This window comes from Dermochelys coriacea, chromosome 7 (assembly GCF_009764565.3).
Source record: "Dermochelys coriacea isolate rDerCor1 chromosome 7, rDerCor1.pri.v4, whole genome shotgun sequence".
NCBI lineage: Eukaryota > Metazoa > Chordata > Testudines > Dermochelyidae > Dermochelys > Dermochelys coriacea.
The window spans coordinates 37,329,999-37,352,323 of NC_050074.1; the positions used below are offsets into that span (position 1 = coordinate 37,329,999).

Below are 22,325 nucleotides of genomic sequence, written 5' to 3' on the forward strand. Positions count from 1 at the left end.
TGCCATTCTCTACCCAGGCCAAATTTGGGCAGATTTGCAAAGAGACATCAAACAGCACATCCCTGACACAAAGACCACTCCCTGCCAAATGTCAAGTCCCTGCTCCAAAGCATGGGGGCACAAAAGCTTTTCAAAAACAAAGTAACCAGAATTTTTTAAACAGAGTAAAACACTGTATATTTCCCTAGCCTTGTTCTTAGAAAGAGCAAAAATATTTTTGCTGAAATTTTCCAAAAGCATTCAGCCTGAGGAAGACACTGAGCATGGGCAATATCATTCATTCCAAATGGTTAAAATCTGGCACAGTTATAAACAACTACAAACAGGGTCTCATAAATGGGAAATGTCAGGCATCCTTTTGATTCCAGTTAAGATCCATCATATTTTTGCTACTTGGGGGGAGCTTCATTGACTGAGAGGAAAGGGGAACATTCTTGCACATGTGGTGGTTGAGTCCAGGAATAATTAAAGAGATTCATCTTATGACAAAACACCAGCTTCCTAGAGATCCTCTGAGTTCATTACTTAATGCTCCAGTAAAGGATCTGCATTTTAAACAGAAATACAAATTTACTTCTTTTTATTATTGGCAGCAAGACTCAATATTGCACATTACTGGAATAATGTGACTCCTCCTCCTATGGAATTGTGGTATAGTAAAAGGTGGACTGTCTTTGTAAAGGAAAAGCTTTCACGCCAAGTATGTACACAAAAGAGAAGTGCCAAAAAAGAGGATAGGTATTTTAAAATTTGGTAACCTCTTTTGGTGCACTCAGAGAAGTAGGGCTCCCCTGACAGCAATCCAGCATCTTTAGGCAAGTTCTTTGAAATATTAACTTGGTCCTGAATAAGGAATAAGTAATGTACAGTGTAGTATGTTCATGTTTTATCTGAACTTTGCCTTAATAAAAAAGTTACTAAAAAATTTTAGAACTGTGCACAATTTTCTGTTTAACTGGAGCATACAGTCACTGAGACTGCATGCATGATCTATTCATCTGCATATGCAATGCATCATCCACTTATGCATCTAACTGACCATTTGTGCATCTATGCACTTATGCATCTAACTGACCATTTGTGATTCAAATACCTGAGTTGCAGGAATAACTAGGATAATGCACTTGAAAATTAGGCATGAATTTACAAAATCACTTTTGTACCTGTACATACAGGCATGCAGTTTTAAAAATTGAGGTCCTCAATGACTGATCATTTATAAAATTCCCAACTTGAATGCATAGCCATACATTTATAGTTAATGTATAAAACAAATGTGCAGGGGGGAATAATATCTATTGGTCCTCCTTTACAAGAGTGAAGAAGGAATTGCAAAGTATATGTTCAGCTGTTTAAGTATTCAGAGCCACAGTTTTGGCAAATCTCAAACCTGTGTGTTTTTCACATCCACCTTTGTGCATGCAACTGAGTGTGTGGTGCAAATATGACCACATGTCCATTTAGCACACACAGCGCAACGAGGTAGCCAAATGCCCAGTTTATATGTACAAATAGGTTTTTGTGGCCACAAAATGGTTGCATGTCCACTTTTATGGGTACAATCAGTTGTATGCACATGAAAAGAAGATACTAAATGAAGGCCAGAGCTGAAAATTTGGACCTGGGTAACTTTTTGTAACAGTGGTGATTGGTTTGCTGTTCCAAAAGATGGATGAACAATAAAGAATCAAGGCCAGCCTCCTCTCCTGACAGGTACTGTAATTTTTGTTGGAGTATTTTATTGCCTTATGTATGTTTTATTCTTATATGTTGTCAACTTACAGTGGCTTAGATTTAATTTTACAAGTTCAGTGGAAAGGGCTGAATGGAAACACTCTTAGCATTGATGAAAAAAAACCCCAAAACTCTTATGATCTAGCTTTAGCTGTTTCTGGAACTTAACACCAATTTCTTATCCTGCCTGTCCCAGTATCTGATAAAGTCCAAGCTGACTTTTTTATACCTCTAGATTTTTACTTCTGATGAAGAAATACTTGTCAGACTGGAGGTGAGTCATTTCGGGATTTTGAGGAACTTGTCACCTTTCAAAGAGGAAAAATATTTAAATAAAAAAAACATAATAAAATATGAAATTCTTCTCTTTTCTGCTGAAATATAAAAAAAGCTCAAAGAGCTATTTGACTCTACACATTTCCCAAGAGGAATTGCTGCCTCACAGATGAGGCAGAAGGCTTGTCATCTGTTACATTCATTTCCTTCCTAGATCTTTAAAAACCCAACAAAGTTATGTTTAATCCAGCACTGCAGATCTTCAAAGCCTTACTACGCAAACAAGGGAAAGGATCGAACACCCAAACAAATATATATACACACACAGAGGTAAGCAAGCTATGCAGCTCACCAATTCCTTTCTCCCTGCTCCTCTTGCCCAGGTCTCATTTCCTTTTGATTTAGCATTTCTTGGTGTTTACTCATTAAACCATGGTAGAGGATCCTTAGGATAGGCTTTGCTCACCCTGCTTTTAGTTATCTAAAGATCTTTATCCACAAACTGACACATCAGGTTGAGATTAAAAGGTGTAGCCACTTTTAAGAAGTTACTAACCACTACTGGATTCCTGAAGCTGCAGCAGGGCACTCCTTTAGACTCAGCACCAAAGGGTTAAATTGTGATTATGAAGAGATTAGAAATTGCCAAAATTAATATTCCAGCTGTTCTGTGATGAAGTTCATAGTATTATGGAGCAGAAATCCAACTTAAACTATAGGGAAATGGTATTTCACCAGACAATTGTGATAAAAATCAAGAGGTGCCTCACTTAATTTTGAGAAACTAATTACCTTGCTGTACTATTATTTTTTAAACACAGGTCTCAGTCACATATTTGTAAATAGAGTTAGTAAAATGTGAAATCTCCCTTAAGCAGGGTGTGCTCCTTACAAGCGTTTAAAAGGGAATTGTGGGGGGCTGGTTTTGTTGGTTGGTTTGCTTAGACAATATAAGACTTTCAAAACTACTTTGGGTTATCAAATCCATGAAAGCAAAAGATTTTCTTAAGTAGATCAAAGCTGGCATTGGAGCATTACCTGGATTTAAAGCTCCAAGGTTGTAAGTCTTTTTCCCAGTATTCAAATCAGCTGGAAATTGAAACAAATGGCTTTTGTTTATATTTTTTGCTTTCACTATAGTTTAGAAGAAAGGTTTTCATGGCCTTGTTTTTTTGCGATATGGTTGTCACATTAGCTGTGTTTAGATCTCTCTCTCTCTCTTTGATCGATCTAGGATTTCATTAAGAAAACAGGACCAGCATTTAGACCATTATATTTCAGAATGGATAAGATGAGTTTTAAGCAGCTCTGCCATCCCACACTGGTCACTTTTCATTATGCAGGGCTTTTGGATTGTTGTAGCTATTTTAGAAAAAAGGAAATAAAAGCGTTATGCTGTATCTACATCTGGGCATGTGTAGATACCTAAATAATTTCTTGTTCAAAAATTCAAGACTTGACCAGAATTGATGCCTTCAGTATCTTTGAATTAATAATTTGTATTGCAAGCTACTTGAAAGGAAACTGATATTTTCTCTAGATTCTGAGGCAAAAAGTTATTAAAAGCAAAACCAATCCAATCTCAGCCTTTAATAAGTTTACTGAAAGAAAGCAATATCAGTTCAATTTTTACCCTGCCAAATGAGACATTTTCCTAATGGGGTTATTAAGGCTGGTCACATTTTAAGATATCAAAGAATATTCTGTCCAAGTTCTATGCTTACATATGTATAATTTCCAATTAAAGGCACTCTAACATGAGGTTAGAGATAGACAGAATAAATCCATTAGATAATTTCTATTTGTCTGCCAACTCCAATGCTTTGCCTACTTTAGTTTTAAATTGCTTTTGTGCTGGACTTCCAACGTTCACTTGCAAAGTAAGTTCTATAGTCTAATAGAGTAGATCTCACCTTCTTTTTGGGGGTGGAGAAAGGGGACAGGGAAGGTCTGAGTGTACAGTAATAAGAAAACTGACACCTATTAATAGTATATCCCACTCCCCAGATTAGTATTCAGGGCACCACACAATCAGAATTATTTTCTTAAAATCTCACATTTAATCAATGGATTTCCACATAGAAGGAAGGGGAAAAGAAAAGTTCTAATTATGGGGTGAATTATGGGCATAATTAGAGATGGTTCCAAACCACAAAGTTTGGATCTGGATTTCCCCAACAGTGCAAAGGATTTTGGATCTGGAATTCCTGTTAAGTCCTTTGATTGGCCATACTAGGGGATGGGGAGGAAATATTTGCAGTTGTGTAAAGAGGGGATGGATGGGACCGAGATGGATGATAGGTGGGAGCCAGTTCAAAACAACAGGGGCTGCCACCGCAAAGGGATAACTACCTGCCAACCTAAGACATGATGGTGGTATCCCCCCAAAAGTGAGCTCTGAGCTGTGTCAGAGTACAAATAAGCACAATTTGTAGTTTTGTATTCATTTTACATCTTAAACAATAAGCTCTTATGGATGGATGTGTGAATTCATGCACAAAATAAAAGAGCAGTGATAGGCCAAAAAAAGAGAACCTCTAATACACACCCTTCAAATTCTCACATCAGAACCCAGCCGTAAAGTACCAATTCTGGTCAAATCCATAACAGAAAGGATCCATTTTCCAAATGGGATATAGCTAAAAGTCTCTGGAGATAACTTCTTAAAATCAACTTTTACCATTCAAGATGGCAAAAGTCTTGTGAGCTCAGCATTTGTAATCTCACATGATTTCAATACCAAATTCAAACCCTAGCCCTGAACCTAAATCAAAAACCCTAACCTAAAACTGGATCAAGCCACCAACTACTTGGGCCATCTCTATTCAAGAGTTTTTGGCAGTAATATTTTGTATAATAAAGCACGAAGTGAGAGTGGCAAGGATTCACCACACTCTTTCATAAATGCATTTGTATTAATCAGGTTAGGACAGAATGGCATTATGGGAACTGTAGGGCGTGAAAAAAGTCTTCCAGGAAACTCGGAATTTTCTGATGACCCTAAAGCAGGATGAAGTGGGGATAACTTTATATTCTAGCTTTACATTTAGAACCATGACAACTAATCAGTTGTTTTTAAATATATATGTTTTTGTCCTTTATTTAGTGAAAACATAACCATCATGAAGATCCCCACTGCTGCAGGATTTGTTACATTAATGCTGTTCTGTTTAGTTGATGCGGAAATCTGCCCTCTGCCCTGCATCTGTAAGCCACTCGGAGAAATGAAGGGCTGGCTAGTAGATTGCAGCTCAAAGGGACTGAAAGAAGTGCCTTCCCTGTCTGTCAGCACCAGGAAACTTTATCTACAAAATAATAGTATGACCACAGTTCGTACTGGAGCATTTGACAGCTTACATAGCTTAGAGGAAGTGAATGTGTCCGACAATCCCTGGAATTGTGACTGTGACATTCTGTATCTCAAACTCTGGCTGGAGGACTTCTCCGAATCGTCTATTGCCAATGTCATCTGTGCAACCCCAGCTTCCAGTGCGGGGAAGCCTTTGAGCCAGTTGAGTGGGAATGAGCTGGACAGCTGTAGGAAATCCCTCCCAACTAAATGCCTCGATTTCTTTTGGCGAGACCTCGCTTTGATCACTTTTGCAATACTTGTACTTATTTTAACGTCATGTGCCCTGAGGTTCTCCAAAAAGCTAGCCTACCAGGTTACCACAAGAGATTATTATTCTGCTGTCCCGCTGCTGCAGAAGCATAACCTAGAAAATTACATGTCACAATGAGATGTTGCTGTCACCAGTAGCTCTTCACAGAAATGCCAAACTAACCTAATACAAAGGATACCCTTCTTAGCTTCTACTGGCTATGCGAGTGTAAGCATACTTGAGATGGGTCCCAGGCCACAAAGTTTGTGGGGAGAAGTTTGTATGAAGATCCAGTATTCAGATCCAAGATTTTGGTTGGAGGCCACCTCTAAAATGCACTTAAATTTATTTACTGGCAAGTCAGAATAAGTTATTTTAAGCTTACATTCTCTAAATATCTAAGGAAAGTAGTTAGGAAAATTTACTTGTCCAGTCTTGTGATTTTTGAAGAATTAATTTCACATTTTTACCAATGAACTCCTAGCTCTTCTAGGAAAAGGCTATTTACAGTCTACTGCCAGCTAGTTTCTGGTGGATTTTGATTGCACTATTGTTACAAATTTAGACTCTGATCCTACATCATGCAGGTGGAGTCCTATTGACTTCAACAGGTGCAAACTTGCACCTGCAGAGGAGAGGGCTGAATTTGACAGCATGCAGAGGTTCTCTTGGCAGCAGAACCAGTGTGGCTACTGGAGCCAGCCCTTGGATATGTCCCTTAATAAGCATGATTTTAAGCTTCCTGAAAATTAATGTGCATCCATTAAGGAGTCCTTTTATATACTACTGAATTTCCTAGAAAACACCTGAGAAAAATTGTACTCTGTGTGTGATAATTAAATAAAGGGTGTTTCTTGTGCATTCACTTTTGTCCAGTCTGTTGCATAATTACACGGGACAACCACAGATATTGGTTAAACAACCTGCAAAATTTCTGGGTTGGTTTTTTGGGGGGCCACAAATTACTAGGATTTTTGTACAAAACCATTAAAAGATCTCTCTCTCTCTCTGGGGAGTAAAATATCTCCTCACAGGAAAATTATAGGGGCAGCTAAAGCTTCTATCTTCTCCCCAACCTGAACTACTTATAAGGGCCCCAGCCATGAGACTTCATGCTGTGATCTTCTCAGATCTGTCACATTAGTCAGGGTCAATACTTAGATTGGAGAACTCTGAATAACTTCTAGAAGAAACACAGTATGTGGCACACCTCACACACAGTTCCTCCTAACCCAAAGCCCTAGAATGAGGCTGGAGGAGGTTCTCTGCTTCTAGAGCTTCTCTTTTTTGGATTAACAAATTTATTTGAGCATAAGCTTTCGTGAGCTACAGCTCACTTCATCGGATGCATCCGATGAAGTGAGCTGTAGCTCACGAAAGCTTATGCTCAAATAAATTTGTTAGTCTCTAAGGTGCCACAAGTACTCCTTTTCTTTTTGCGAATACAGACTAACATGGCTGCTACTCTTAAACCTGTCTTTTTTGGATGCAACATAGCACTGATGTCACTATTGCATGATTGCATGGCCCTTTTTGAAAGAGCCGAAGGAAGTTTCTTGCAGGTACCTGTGCAAGTTACTTGTTAAAATGCCTCAGGTTCCTGGCTGAAGCTGGTTGCTGTTCAGCTTCCATGATACAAGTAAGTTTGCTATGACTATTTATCGTAACTGCTCTAAGAAGAGCGAGGCCTCCAGCCTCAAATAGGAGTGCTAATAGAAGGATAAGGGGCCATTACCTGTCCATGCACACTACTGATGAGCCACACTGATTTAAGAGCTTGGAGCTGAGCTGCACCACCTGCAGCAGCCTCCCTCTCTTTCCCAACCTTCCTGTCCACTCAGCCCAGAATTTGCAACCAGGGGCCCCCCTACAAGTCAGGTGGGGAAGACATCCCGATTAACTGACTTTCCTCCCTCCCCAGGCCCCAAGGGGGCCAGTCCTCAATCAATTACTTCATCTCCCAGGACTCACAAAGCCTACTTCTTACCTGACCCTGAACACAGGCTGCAGGGGACACAACACTCCTCACCTGAGACACATAAGATCTACCCCTCCAGGCCACAGGAGATCCTCTTTTCAACCAGCTGCCCTCCTTCAGGTCAGAATGGACTCAAACTCCAACCCCTCAGGCCACAAGTTACCTACTGTTCTTCCAAACCCCTTCCCATAAAAATCAAAAAAGTGACCTGCTCCTCCCCTGCCAAAAAGTAGCCACTCCGTGCTCACTCATCACAGATCCAGAGGCCACATGATGACACCCCCTCATCCCGCTCCATCTGCCACCAATTCTAACTCAAGGAAGAACACACAAAGTACAGGAGCTCCTGAGAGGAGTGTCCAGGAGGTGCTGGTGGTTTCTTGTTAGGGGAGAGAGAAGCATAGTGGGTGTGAGTGACTATCCGATGGCACAGGGACTTAAACTGAAGGCAGGGAAAGCAAGGTGCTTTATGGTGGGAGGGAGGGGAGCAAAAGCGAAACCACAGCAGAGTGGTTTTTAGGAAGCCTCCTCACAATTTTGGCAGCACATTTCTGAAGTAGGTGCATGCTAACCCTGGTGTTCTGGCCAAATTCCAACAGTATCAATCACCTTCCACCCAGCTAACTTTCCCCTGACCTTTCAATTCTGTATTGTATTCCTTACTACTTTTCCTCAGTGCAACATACTGTTTGATGTTAAATAAATCTACCAGCTGCAATGAGGGGACTACAATCAATGGTGCCCTTATCTACCCAGCCAGGATGGTGCATGACTTATAAAGGCTTGACCATTCTCAGGTGAAAAACCAGGGCCAAATTCTGGCTCCAGATTCATGTGCACATTTCAGTGAGAGCTGCACACACAAATCCAAGATTAGAATTTGGCTGTCATTGTTAAATCGGGCATACGCGTGTTATCTCTACAAGAGAGAATCTCAAGGAAACAGATGCCAGTATTATGCTTATGTAGCTCAAGGACTGTTTTCTCTGCACCTTAAAATTCAGCTAGCATTTTGTGAGAGAGTGTTAATGCAGCCCATTACAGAGGAAGCATTCTCTCATGGAGACTTCCCTATTGTCTTGTATCCTTTATCTAAAATATAAATCATTCAGACTGAAGCACATGATTGCCTTTTGTGCATGGAAAGGCAAATATGTATTTTTGTACTAGCTGTAAAAAATGGTTACATTCTGCACGATGAAATCCCACTATGATGAATGGGCGAAATAGAATGTAGAAAGTGGCTCCTTACATCCAAATCTGCATACAGTTATGGAACAGGAAAATTGTACTCGATTCAACTATCATGTAGTCCCATGCATAACTGGGAAGCTTACCTGTTACTCTCAACTAGCACACCTCACCTTTGTAGGATTTTGTTTGTTAGAACATACACAGGAATGACCCAGTGACAAATAGGGTAGCTTCTACTTTGAGTCTGTAGAAGAGTGCATGCTGAATAAGGAGCACTCTCAATAAAAAATTATCAACATACTATACAGTTTGCAAAAGGGTTGCTTCAGGAAGATGTGTTTCCTGGTCTCTGGTATTCTGAGCCCAATAGTAAATGAGGAAAAGGGGAGAATCATTTCCAATGCAGCATTTCCGTTCCACAAGGCAGAGTTCTATTTATCACTTCTGAACCATTTGGCTTTTATCCGGAGAAATCCTGAAAAAGGGGCAGCTGATCTGAATGGTTATCTAGGTTGGAGAGTACTGTTAAATGCTTAGCTGACCAGGTCACTGCTGTCTATGTAAGTCATGTTCTCTAGCTAGCTTTCCCATGGCCAATCAAATCTGTCAGTTACCGCCAATTCACAACAGACAGAAGCAAAAAATAAATAAATGCTACACCGGTCACCTACAATGAAACACAACAGATCCCAAAGCAGATTGTGAAAGGCCCAGAAGACAACAATGCCCTATTCCACCATCTCATACTTTCAAGCATGCAAAGCAGTGAATATATCCACTTTCATATTTCTCTAGGAATCACAGTAAGTGATGTACTATTTAAAAAGGAATTTGCACTTTGTGATTTAAGCTTAATGACCACATACTTTTCCCTGTATCTAAATAAAGAGGGAAATAATTTAAGATAGTGAATGAGTTGGAACAACACTACCAGAGAAGGATGAGTCAGTATTTGTTCAAAGATAAGTGTCTAATCCATCTGTAAGTATCCAGTCTATTTATAACAAGAAATCCCTGATCCAGCAGCCCTTCTACATGTTTACTGCTTATCAAAAGTCAGCAGCAATTCTGTATCTGAAAGGACTGGAGATTTTGGATTAGATAACAGTTGCTGGTATTAATAAAGAAGATTATCTAACACCTAATCTTGTTGTTCAGAAATACTGGAATGCAGCCACTGCTAGTGTGGATGGCACCAACCAGCCAGTACACAGCCTGTTCCTATAACACTTATGTGAATAGTTTCATTAAAATCAACACCTGCTCACATGAGTAAATGCTGAAGGATTGGACATCAAACTTTATTATTGTTATTCTATTGCTTACAGGTAAGGAAACTAAATAATTTATCCCCTGTCTCACAGATGTGTCCCTAGGACTTAATATTTGTAGTTACTTGAAATCCTAAAACAAGCAGTTATATAGAAATGAAAAACTTTTGTATCATATTAAAAAGAGATGCAAGTTCATATTCACAAAAGGATCATAAAATAAGCATTGGTGAACTTCAGAAAAGACAAAACCTTCAGTGAGGGAAAAGTATACTACAAAGTATAATTACTGGGATTCTGAGTAATAAAGAGGTTTGAGATTTGGGTTTAGATTTAACAAGACAAATGGCCTTACACAATATTAAAGAAGAGGGCAGTAAAAATTATTGATCATACTAAATATGTTCATAAGAAACAATTGTTCCCTGAGCTACAATAAGCTGAGAGTATGTTTATGTAACTGACAATTAAAATGCTGTAGTGGAAATTTTTTTTTAGGCTTCACTTGAATAGAAGTATCTGCTAAATAAAAAAGCAGCCAAAAACATCCTCTTCTCTTAAATAACTGACTTGCTTACAATGCTCATAAATCATATGCACGCAGAGTAATTTAACATGAATACCTTTAATTTACTTTATTGTTTTCATTTATTATGTGACATATAATTAGGTCCATGAAAGACTCACTTTTAATTTCATGCATCATAAGGTTTTGTTGCTTATTTCACCAACCAGAAGCTGGCTTCTGATGTACGTGGATTTTTATTGTTATTTCGGTAACAGGACATACCATCAAATGTGAAAAGTCTTCAGAACAAAGGAACAAATTCCAACTGGTGTAATAGAGCCCTCCCACTCAAAACAGATGCAACACAGAATCATAGGGCTGGAAGGGACAGCAACAAGTCATCTAGTCCAGCGACCCCTGTGCTGAGACAGGATCAAGTAAACCTAGACCATCCCTGACAGGTGTTTGTCTGACATGTTGTTAAAAACCTCCAGTGACAGAGATTCCACAGCCTCCCTTGGAAGCTTGTTCCAGTGCTTAACAATCTTAATAGTTAGAAAGTTTTTCCTAATATTAATCTGCAATAAGTGATATTTAGGTTAAGACCATTACTTCTTGTCCTACCTTCAGAGGACATGGAGAACAACTGCTCACCTTTATAACAGCTCTTAATATATTTGAAGCCTGTAACAATCTAATGCCTAATATTAGCACTTAATATATAGAGGCTGCAAACATACAAGTATTTGTTCAATGACAATAGAACCCAGGACCTCAGCACTAAAAAAACCCAAAAAACCCAAAAGGCATCTGCCACCACTTTTGCTGAATAAGAATTCCTTTATCTGTAGGCAGCAGGCTACTAGTATAATCAAATATGAATGGGTGTTTCATATTGCCTTCTGGTGAATCGAGAGGGAGGGAGGCAGAGAGACAGACAGTCCATGCCAGTGTATTATACGTGTAGGTGCTACAGAAGCAGCATTAACATCATTAACAACATAATACATCATATGTATTATGGCTCAAACCAGATATCCCTTTCACTTATCCTGGGCATAATTCACCAGTGCCTTGCATCTTGTGTCATTTACATCAGTGCAAAGTGAATGGTAGTATTTTACTCCCCATTTTCACAGCTATAAATAACTACACAAGGTAAAAGAACAGGAGAAAATTAGACCCTTTATTCCTAATAAAAAGGAGGACTCAAACTAAGCTATCAGTTTCTGGGGCAAGCAAACTTTGGCATATTTTTTTCCAGTTAGCTCTTTGCATGGTTCCACAGTCCGTGTAACACCTGATTAGGCAGAGTTCTATTAAGTCACAGAAGAAGATGTTCACACAGGACTGGGGCTCTGCATTCAACCCCCTTTTGGTTTTAAAGAAAAGATACGTGTATAGTACTATAGTGAGGTGCAAAGTGGATTGGGAGGTGGAGAGTTCAAGCACACAAGATCCTCTCTCTCGAGGAGGCAGACAGATTATTTTGTAGTATAACCGTATGAGGGTTTGAGAGCACAAGGCTTAAGTTTGTTCCTACATAAGGGCAGCAGGTTGAAGAGGTTCAGGATCCTCTCTTTACACGGTTGGTTGTACTGCTTGGAGGGAAATTTCTCCTCCATCATCTGAAGGGACCTATTCTTGATCTCAAGCCTATGGCCTTTAATATACTTCCTTGGCTGATTGACTAGTCTGGCGCTGAACAACATGGGAGTTACAAATCCTGCAGATGTACCTTGAGCACTAAATATATACATATAAATAATGTGCAATTTCATCTGTGTAACTCAGAGCATTTCAATCATCATTGAGCCTCACAACACCTCAGAGATAGAGTAACACTAGTCCCATTTTGCAGATGGAGAAGCTGAGACATATAGAGATTAAGAGCCTTCAAGCGAGTACTACATCTTCTGTTTAGTGACCTAAATTGAGACATTTTCCGGACTTGTAGAAATCAGGCTTAAGGGGTGTACCCAATGTTATGTTGGATCATGTTAAAGAAGTTCTGTATTAAAATCACAAATTAGTTTGATTCCCCATAGTTTAAATTCCAGGGTATTACTAATTAAGAGGTCTCTTGGTTTTTGGTCTCTTATTTTTACTGTTTCTCTCCCTCTCTGCGTGAAACTTGCAAGCTGCTAATTATGTTAGTACATCCTAAAACAGAGTCTGTTCTCAAAGCAATACTTTGTAACAACAACTACTCACACCAAGAGAGACTTAAAGCGATACTTTGTAACAACAGAACAGCACCCAGAGACTCCCTGCCCTTTTGCTGTATTCATCTTGCTTTGTTAACAATTGTGATTAAAATAGAGATAGAGGATGTATGTGGATGGATGCTTGGTGTGGATAATAAATGAATGATCAGGGAGGTGCCAGCCTAAGAATCCAGTGTCGATCGGCCGAAGAAGGTGTCAAGTGGAAACAACCAGAGGACCCCCAGAGGGCAGACTGGAATCCACCCAGCAGCCTCAAGGATGGGAGAACCGAAGAACAAAATAACATCTGGCAGCACGGAGACGTCAGGAATGTGCCATCTGCTGATTGATTCAGCAACAGCATGATGAAGCAATTCCCATAGACTGGCATAGGAATAAAATCCTATAAAAATGGACTCTAGAAACTGAGAACTTTGGGGTCTGATTCTGCAAACCAACTTCCAGGAGCATCAGATGAGCATCTGACAAGGCCCTGCTCCCTCCTCATGCCCAGGCCACCTAGCCAGTGGCTTGGCACAAGCAACTCTAAGGCTGGTAACTATGATAACAACCTTGCAGAACCTGTGTGTGTGTGTGTATGAATGAATGTGTGAATATATATGAAATTGAATGGAATACTATAACTAACTGCTTACTAGGATTCTTTCTGTATTCACAATCAATGTGGCATTTTGCCTTATTCCCTTTAATAAGATCCTGCTGGTTTTTATTTTTTTGGTATAACACCAATGCCACTCAGAAGTCAATGGCAGAATCTGGAATAGAACCCAGGAGTTCGGACTCCCAGGCCCTACATAACATAGTAATGTATTCTACTGGCTAAGAAAGCAATTAGAATACCTCTCTTCAACCTACAAAATATTCACTGAAGGCCCAACCCTGCAGAGCCAAGAGCACTCATCTCCTTGCAGAATCGGGCCTTTTACACACACACACACAATATTCCAGAATTCAGAGTACAGAATATTTACATTTGTGTTGCTTAAAGGAAGTTATCTATTTATACAATTCAGTCATTGAACTGTAATGCACAGGGATTTAGTCCTGCTTTAAGTGAGAGGTTGAGATTTTCAAGTCCCTATGCACATATTCTTAAAATTTTAGGCGCTGAATTCTCACTGAATCTCAATTTTTCATTTTCAGACTGTTGCCTGTCCAGGATTATTGGTGCTTCTATTGCTAAAAGCTCCTGTCCAGGTTCCTGTCCCCATCACTGCCCATCTTCTTTGGGCCTTAAGTCACTCAAGATGGACTGTAGCTTTAGAGACTTCCTCTGTTACCCAGTGCAACACAAGAACATTATCTGCAGCAGAACCAACTAAAAGCAAAAGCAGCAGGAACATTTGACAGCCTTTGCATCCTGAAAAGGATCGATTTATCTAACAATGCATGCTACTGTGACTGTCAGATTCTCTACTTGAAAATGTGGTTAGAAGCCCAAACTGCAAGTATGCTTACCAGCAGGGTTATTTGTTTCACTCAGCTGTTGCTGAGAGAGTGAATTTACCTCTTGCTCCCGTCCTAGAAGACATTATTCTAACTCCTTGTTCAATTATGTGTTTCTCTTCATTATTGTTTTGCTATTGTTTATTTTACTAATCTGTGGGGTCTTGATGACAAGAACCACCACATTTCAGATGGATGTTTACAGTGACAGCATGGAGCTCCCCTCTACATCACCTTCAATTTCTAATTAATTTAAGAATCACAGGGTGCTAAGCAATGCATCATGCTAGTGACTTATATATGCTAAAATACTGGGTGGGAAAGGACAACAAGAGCATCTGTTTCTGTAGATGATTCGTTAGTAAAGCATTTGACTGACAAGAACAGATGAGAATGGCACTTTGCAGTCTTAGGAATCTATTCAAGAATGTGCACACTACACAAAAAGCATGACATACAATTGATCTTGCAAGCTCTAAACTAACTGGGGTGAAACCTTGACCCCATTGAAGTCGTTTCACCCCAGGTGTAGTACTTACTATTTGATTTGGTCCAAGTAGTCAATCTACTCCTAGTAATAAGAGTTAAAAAATTGAACTCTTAATTTCTATTGCACCCTTCATATTAACTGTATCTCAAAACTCTTTACATAAAATTGAAGCTACTAGGTTAAAATAATAATTTAAATGACAATTTTTACTTATGTTACATAAGATCATAGACAACTATTTTGAAATCTAGCTTAATCGTCACTATATTAGTTTAGTTTTTGTATTTCTCTCCATTTGCAGAGTAAAAATAGAGCAGCCAGTTTTACTTCTGCTTACAATCAGAATGTCAATTCCACTTTAAGATTCTGATGTATTAACACAACACCAAAAGATTTGAGTTTCAGCTTAGAAGCAGATGCAAACCAAATTCCCAGGATGGTATCTCAAGTCATATCAAAGCTCCAGCTCATACATATCTCCACAATGAGCCAAGTCTTAACTTACTGTAATTTTGGAAACTTCATATTACAGTATAGTCCTTACCATTGGAAAGTCAACCTTCGTTAACAGTTACTACTGCAAATGGCTCAATGGCCTTAGAACAGGAAATAACTTCAGTATCTCTGATACCAAAATGTAACTGCTGATAAAATGCTATTTTTACAAGCATCCATGATATAAACATACATTTTAATGGCCTAATTGTCAGAGGTAAGGCCTGAAATCCACATATGTTTCTACACACATTTCTGTGGTCTTCTCAAAATTACTATTGTACAAATGCCCAGTTTTCAAGCATAATCATGGTAATTATCCCCTACACAATAGTGTGCAAATAAAAGTACACAAAAATGCATGAGATCCTTGGGGCTTAAGTTTATCAAAAATCAGATCCTTAATACTTTTAGTGTGTATATACTATAAAAATAGATCATAGTTCATCATCAGTGCCCAGACAATGGGGCTTATAAATGGTTTTCAGAAAATCATTTTGGTGTCAAAATGCCCTTCCTCTGCCCCACACCAATACATTCCAAGAGCTTCAGGAATCAGCGATCCATATAGTGATAGTGAGCATCCATATCGCTGGTGATCCATCAGGCCACAATAACCATGCCATTTGGCTAGAAAAAGAGGAATTGCTCAGGACATTCTAAACTACTCAACACACACACCAATTCCCTACTTCTCCCTAGCTATTGCTGCACTGTCTCACAAATTTTGCACAAACACACTAAACATGTGCAAGTGAGAAAGCATATTGTGCATTTTCATCCACAAAGCAGGCACCATGAGACACAAGATATACACTAAATGTGACTAACAATAGGAAGTGTACTGCTTGACCTAAACAATGCAGCAAAAAAGGTTTAATAATTGGATGTGAAACCAGCTGGAAAAGTACAATGAATAAATATGCTTGAAACATTTGTTCCAGTGCCTGGTAAATTCAGCTGAGAGCATAACCGGGTTTTGCTTATGCTTCTGGAACATGTGCGATTATGGGTAAAATATAGGGCAGATAAACAATTTTGAAATATAACTAATTCAGAAATTATTGGTGATGTTAATACAGAGCAAATACAGCAAATTCTATTCACATGTATAGTTTCCTATTATAGAATAGCTTAGAATCATAGAATCATAGAATATCAGGGTTGGAAGGGACCTCAGGAGATCATCTAGTCCAACCCCCTGCTCAAAGCAGGACCAATCCCCAATTTTTGCCCCAGATCCCTAAACGGCCCCCTCAAGGATTGAACTCACAACCCTGAGTTTAGCAGGCCAATACTCAAACCACTAAGCTATCTCCTAAAGAGAATCTTAAGAGACAGATTGGTCAGACCATATCAAATATCTTGTGAGAAAAATATAAAGACTAGAGAGAGAGAGAGAGAGCGTTAAGGCAGGGAATGTGCAAGTGGAAGAGGGAGAACTTATTAGACATTTAAAAATGTTTAACTAACGCTCACTGAAAAACATGTGCCAAACACATCTGCTTGATCACTTTGTTTTTATGTTGCATCACATCCGCAGCCATCCCTTTCATCTCACATTCTTCAGCTACATTTTCCTCTGTTTAGCTTGTCAGCTCTTTGAGCAGGAGCCTTGCCTTTATCTATGGTCTGAATAATGCAAAACACACTTCTGGGGTTATATAAACACATTCTGGGGTTCTAGTGCAGAGCAGTGGGAGTTGGGAGTTGAGAACTGCGTCTGCCAGTCTTTCACAAAGAAGCAAAGAAACCCACAAATGTAAAAATACAAGAAAAAAAAGTCAGCTCTCTCTCTCTCTTTAAAAGACATATTAAGACTCTCAGGAAGTTTTCTCTTCAGTCTCATCAAAAGTCTCAACTGGGAGATCTTGTCCCTAAAAATCTGTATCCTGTGTGGAACCTGTTGTGGCCCAATAGTTGCATAAAAGCATATTGACAGGTTTCAAAGTAGCAGCCGTGTTAGTCTGTATCCACAAAAAGAATATATTAATTTTGGAATATGATCAAGAGGCTGTTAGGCAGCTCTCTAACTCCACATTCTACAGGCCATTATCCTCTGATCCCCCTGAGGATTATCAAAAGAAACTACACCATCTGCTCAAGAAACTCCCTGAAAAAGCACAGGAACAGATCTATGCAGACACATGCCTAGAACCCCGACCAGGGGTGTTCTATTTGCAACCCAAGATCCATAAACCTGGAAATCCTGGATGCCCCATCATCTCAGGCATTGGCACCCTGACAGCAGGATTGTCTGGCTATGTGGACTCTCTCCTCAGGCCCTATGCTACCAGCACTCCCAGCTATCTTCGAGACACCACTGACTTCCTGAGGAAGCTACAATCCATCGGTGATCTTCCAGAAAACACCATTCTCACCACTATGGATGTAGAAGCCCTCTACACCAACAATCCACACAAAGATGGACTACAAGCTATCAGGAACAGTATCCCTGATAATGTCATAGCAAACCTGGTGGCTGACCTTTGTAACTTTGTCCTCACCCACAACTATTTCACATTTAGGGACAATATATACCTTCAAATCAGCGGCACTGCTATGTGCCCGCATGGCCCCACAATATGCCAACATTTTTATGGCTAAGTTAGAATAACGCTTCCTTAGCTCTCGTCCCCTAACGCCCCTACTCTAATTGCGCTACATTGATGACATCTTCATCATCTGGACCCATGGAAAAGAAGCCCTTGAGGAATTCTACCATCTTTTCAACAATTTCCATCCCACCATCAACCTCAGCCTAGACCTATCCACACAAGCGGTCCATTTCCTGGACACTATTGTACTAATAAGTGATGGTCACATAAACTCCACCCTATACCAGAAACCTACTGACCGCTATACTTACCTACATGCCTCCAGCTTCCATCCTGGACATACCACACGATCCATTGTCTACAGCCAAGCTCTAAGATACAACCTCATTTGCTCCAATCCCTCAGACAGAGACAAACACCTACAAGATCTCTATCAATCATTCTTAAAACTACAATACCCACCTGCTGAAGTGAAAAAAACAGAGCCAGAAGAGTACCCAGAAGTCACCTACTAAAGGATAGGCCCAACAAAGAAAATAACAGAATGCCACTAGCTTCACCTTTATCCCCCATCTAAAACCTCTCCAGTGCATCATCAAAGATTTACTATGTATCCTGATAGGTTTCAGAGTAGAAGCCATGTTAGTTTGTATTCGCAAAAAGAAAAGGAGTACGTGGGGCACCTGAGAGACTAACAAATTTATTTGAGCATAAGCTTTCATGAGCTACAGCTCACTTCATTGGATGCATTCAGTGGAAAATACAGTGAGGAGATTTATATACGCAGAGAACATGAAACAATGGGTGTTATCATACACACTGTAAGGAGAGTGATCACTTAAGATGAGCTATTACCAGAGGGGAGGGGGGAGAGGAAGAAAACCTTTTGTAGTGATAATCAAGGTGGGCCATTTCCAGCAGTTGACAAGGATGTCTGAGGAACAGTGGGGGAGGTGTGTGTGGGGGGGAATAACATGGGGAAATAGTTTTACTTTGTGTAATGACCCATCCACTCCCAGTCTCTATTCAAGCCTAAATTAATGTATCCAGTTTGCAAATTAATTCCAATTCAGCAGTCTCTCATTGGAGTCCGTTTTTGAAGTTTTTTTGTTGAAGAATAGCCACTCTTAGGTCTGTAATCGAGTGACCAGAGAGACTGAAGTGTTCTCCGACTGGTTTTTGAATGTTATAATTCTTGACGTCTAATTTGTGTCCATTTATTCTTTTACATAGAGACTATCCAGTTTGACCAATGTACATGGCAGAGGAGCATTGCTGGCACATGATGGCATATATCAAATTGGTAAATGCACAGGTGAATGAGCCTCTGAAAAATAAAGCTATCCTGAAAAATGATCCCTCTCTCTCACAGATCTTGGGAGACAGACCAGTCCTCACTTACAGACAGTCCCCCAGCCTGAAGCAAATACTGTCCAGCAACCACACACCACACAACAAAAACACTAACCCAGAAACCTATCTTTGCAACAAAGCCTGATGTCATCTCTGTCCACATATTTATTCAAGTGACACCATAATAGAACCTAATCACATTAGTCATGCCATCAGGGGCTCGTTCACCTGCACATCTACCAATGTGATACATGCCATCATGTGCCAGCAATGCCCCTCTGCCATGTACATTGGCCAAACCAGACAGTCTCTACGCAAAAGAATAAATGGCCACAAATCTGACATCAGGAATCATAACCAATAGAAGAACACTTCAACCTCTCTGGCCACTGAGTAAAAGATTTAAGGGTGGCAATTTTGCAACAGAAAAGCTTCAAAAACAGACTCCAACGAGAAACTGCTGATCTTGAATTAATATGCAGCTAGATACCATTAACTTGGGTTTGAATAGAGACTGGGACTGGCTGGATCATTATACATATTGAATTTATTTTCCTATGTTAAGTATCTTCACACCTTCTTGTCAACTGTCTAAATGAGCCATCCTGATTATCACTACAAAAGTTTTTTTCTCCTGCTGATAATCATCTTAACTAATTAGCCTCTTACAGTTTCTACTGCAACTTCCACTTTCTCTGTATGTATATATATCTATCTTCTTACTATATGTTCCATTCTATGCATCCGATGAAGTGGGCTGTAGCCCACGAAAGCTTATGCTCTAATAAATTTGTTATTTACAAGTACTCCTATATTACAAGTACAAGCCACAAGAACTCCTATAAAAGCATATGCGGCTGAGCCTCCACATTGTTCAAGAACAGAACAAGTCCTGCATATTACAGACATGCAACCGAGGTTTCTGCACAAATTTCACTTTCAAAAGACTGTTAGCAACTTATTTCGCTGAGTGGAAAAAAATAATAGACTCAGATACGGCCTTGCTGCAAAACCAAACAAGAACACCATGCAACATTGCCTCCATGAAAATTTTGACACAACCTATCACCTGCAAAATTGACCTCTGCACTACTGATTGTTGAAGATTAGTGACCACCACTAGGCTCCCTGCAAAACTTGAGTCACTGTTCCTAAGAAAGAAAGCAGCCAGCCACCTTAGGAAGGCTTCTAGTCAATTCTGAAGACACTAACACTTGGCGCCAATAATTTCACCAATTTTGGCAATTTTTCCACCCCCCCTTTTCCTGGGCAATACTTATGTAGTTTCACAAAGTCCCCTTCAAAAGGATGTGTCATGGAGACCCTTGGGAACTAATTCCCCTCCAATGCCCTCCCTCTACTCCAGAAAGAGTGGTGTTAGTCCTGCCATCAAGTTGACTGTAATTATTTTTGTACAGCAAAACCTATAAAGCAAGTCTGCATTGCTGCCATGTCTTAGATCCTCTACTGCGTCAAAATCTGGCAAAAACAAGCAGCTCAATGGAAACGAATAGTCTCAGCACAAAAAGTTAGTGATTGTATTCATTGTAAGAGCCCTTTTCTAATTACATTACTGCAGGTTCAGATAATCCTTTGAATTTTTGAAGGCAGAGCAATTTTAATCCTGTTTTGTTCGTTCTCCAACCTTCTTTTCTTACATCTTCTTAAAGTTGATTTAATTGCAGACTGTTGAATTATCCACTGACAGTTCCTTTCTTCAAATAGCTTTTGCTATTGCACAGTTACTTTCATGAATACCATTTTATAACAATAGCTACTCAGGAAGTAGGTGTTTGTAGGTAATAGGATGGCTTACGTAGATCATTAATATGATAGGCTACAAAGCCTTTTACTGAGAGATCATGAGTTTGAATACAGCTAGGTTCACTAGTGACCAAAAGTCTGTATCAGCAGATTAATTAATAAAAAACAAACGCTTGGTGAATTAACTGGATGGTTGTGTTCCAGCTCCTAGTGCGCAAACTGTTAGATCACAAAAAAATTACTATCACTACCACCACATTTGTCAATTGTGGAATTGGCAATTTCAGTAGCGAGGCCAAAGACTGAATGGGTATCAAGCTAGTATGCGAGGCAAAGATAGGTCCATCCAGTTCAAGACTGGGACATATTGGCGGGATGTGAGGAGGTGGCAGCAGCTTGAGTTACCCTTGTCTTCTGTGGCCAGAGGGCTACAGTCTCCAGGTCTGTCCAGCTGGGTACCTTTGAAACCTCAACTGTTTTAATGTGTAAATAACTAGTTAACACTATTGCTTGGAATAGGAGATTTAGCTTATGTGTGGGTACGGTCCTGCTGCAAGCTCATTTAAATAAGTGAAATTACATCAGAGATGAGTCTAGGTCTGGGTGTTTATGGTGTCATTTATACTGCCATTGTGTACAACCTTCATTCTGGCCACACAGATACATCACAGAACATTATTCTCCTTCATGCTCAAGGCCTATAGGCCATTGATGGAAAGCCATTATTTCTGATTAATGTGTTACCACCAACTCTGGAGCTATATAATGTCAAATAACCAGAGAAAAGCTCATTTTCTACAAATTACCAGGTCTCATGCCTTTCATTCCACTCTCTGATTAAGCTGAGACGCCTCTGGCAAATATAACAGCCTCAGTATATTAATGGAGTCAAACTGTGACATGATTATGCAGTTATTCAGACTTGACAATTTTGCTTTGCATCACTAATGCCCTTGTTCTGAATCCAGCCACTTGAGATCTGCCTTTTGAAGTTGCTACATTCAGAAGATCACACTGTTGTTCTCTTCACTGAAGCAGCCCAATAATAAAGAATGAAAGCATCATTTGTGCAGCCTGAGATTTTCCAGGCAAGGGGAGAAATTCTCTGAAAGAGTTTGGGACACTGAGAACAAGAGAAAAGGAGAACTTGTGGCACCTTAGAGACTAACAAATTTATTTGAGCATAAGCTTTCGTGAGCTACAGCTCACTTCATCGGATGCATCGGCTGCTACTCTGAGAACAAGAGAGAGTACGCAACATTCATCAGGAGTCCCCATCATGCTGCTAGGGGCTCTGTCGAGGAGAAGCCCACAATGGCAGCAGAGAATGTCCTGGGGCACACAACACAGAACAGCCCTGCATGCGAAGGGTGGGGCTAGATGAAAAAGGAGATCTGGAGAAAGCAATAATATTTCCTAATGGAAATG

At 39.8% G+C, this 22,325-nt stretch overlaps 1 protein-coding gene across 1 annotated transcript; it reads left to right on the forward strand.

Moving 5' to 3' along the window:
* Positions 1–2,193: 2,193 nt before the first annotated feature.
* Positions 2,194–6,473, forward strand: GP9 (glycoprotein IX platelet). Its single transcript, XM_043519070.1, has 2 exons — positions 2,194–2,340; positions 5,117–6,473. The coding sequence occupies exon 2, from the start codon at positions 5,133–5,135 to the stop codon at positions 5,748–5,750; it is 618 nt and encodes a 205-aa protein (XP_043375005.1). The 5' UTR covers positions 2,194–2,340; positions 5,117–5,132; the 3' UTR covers positions 5,751–6,473.
* Positions 6,474–22,325: the final 15,852 nt, after the last annotated feature.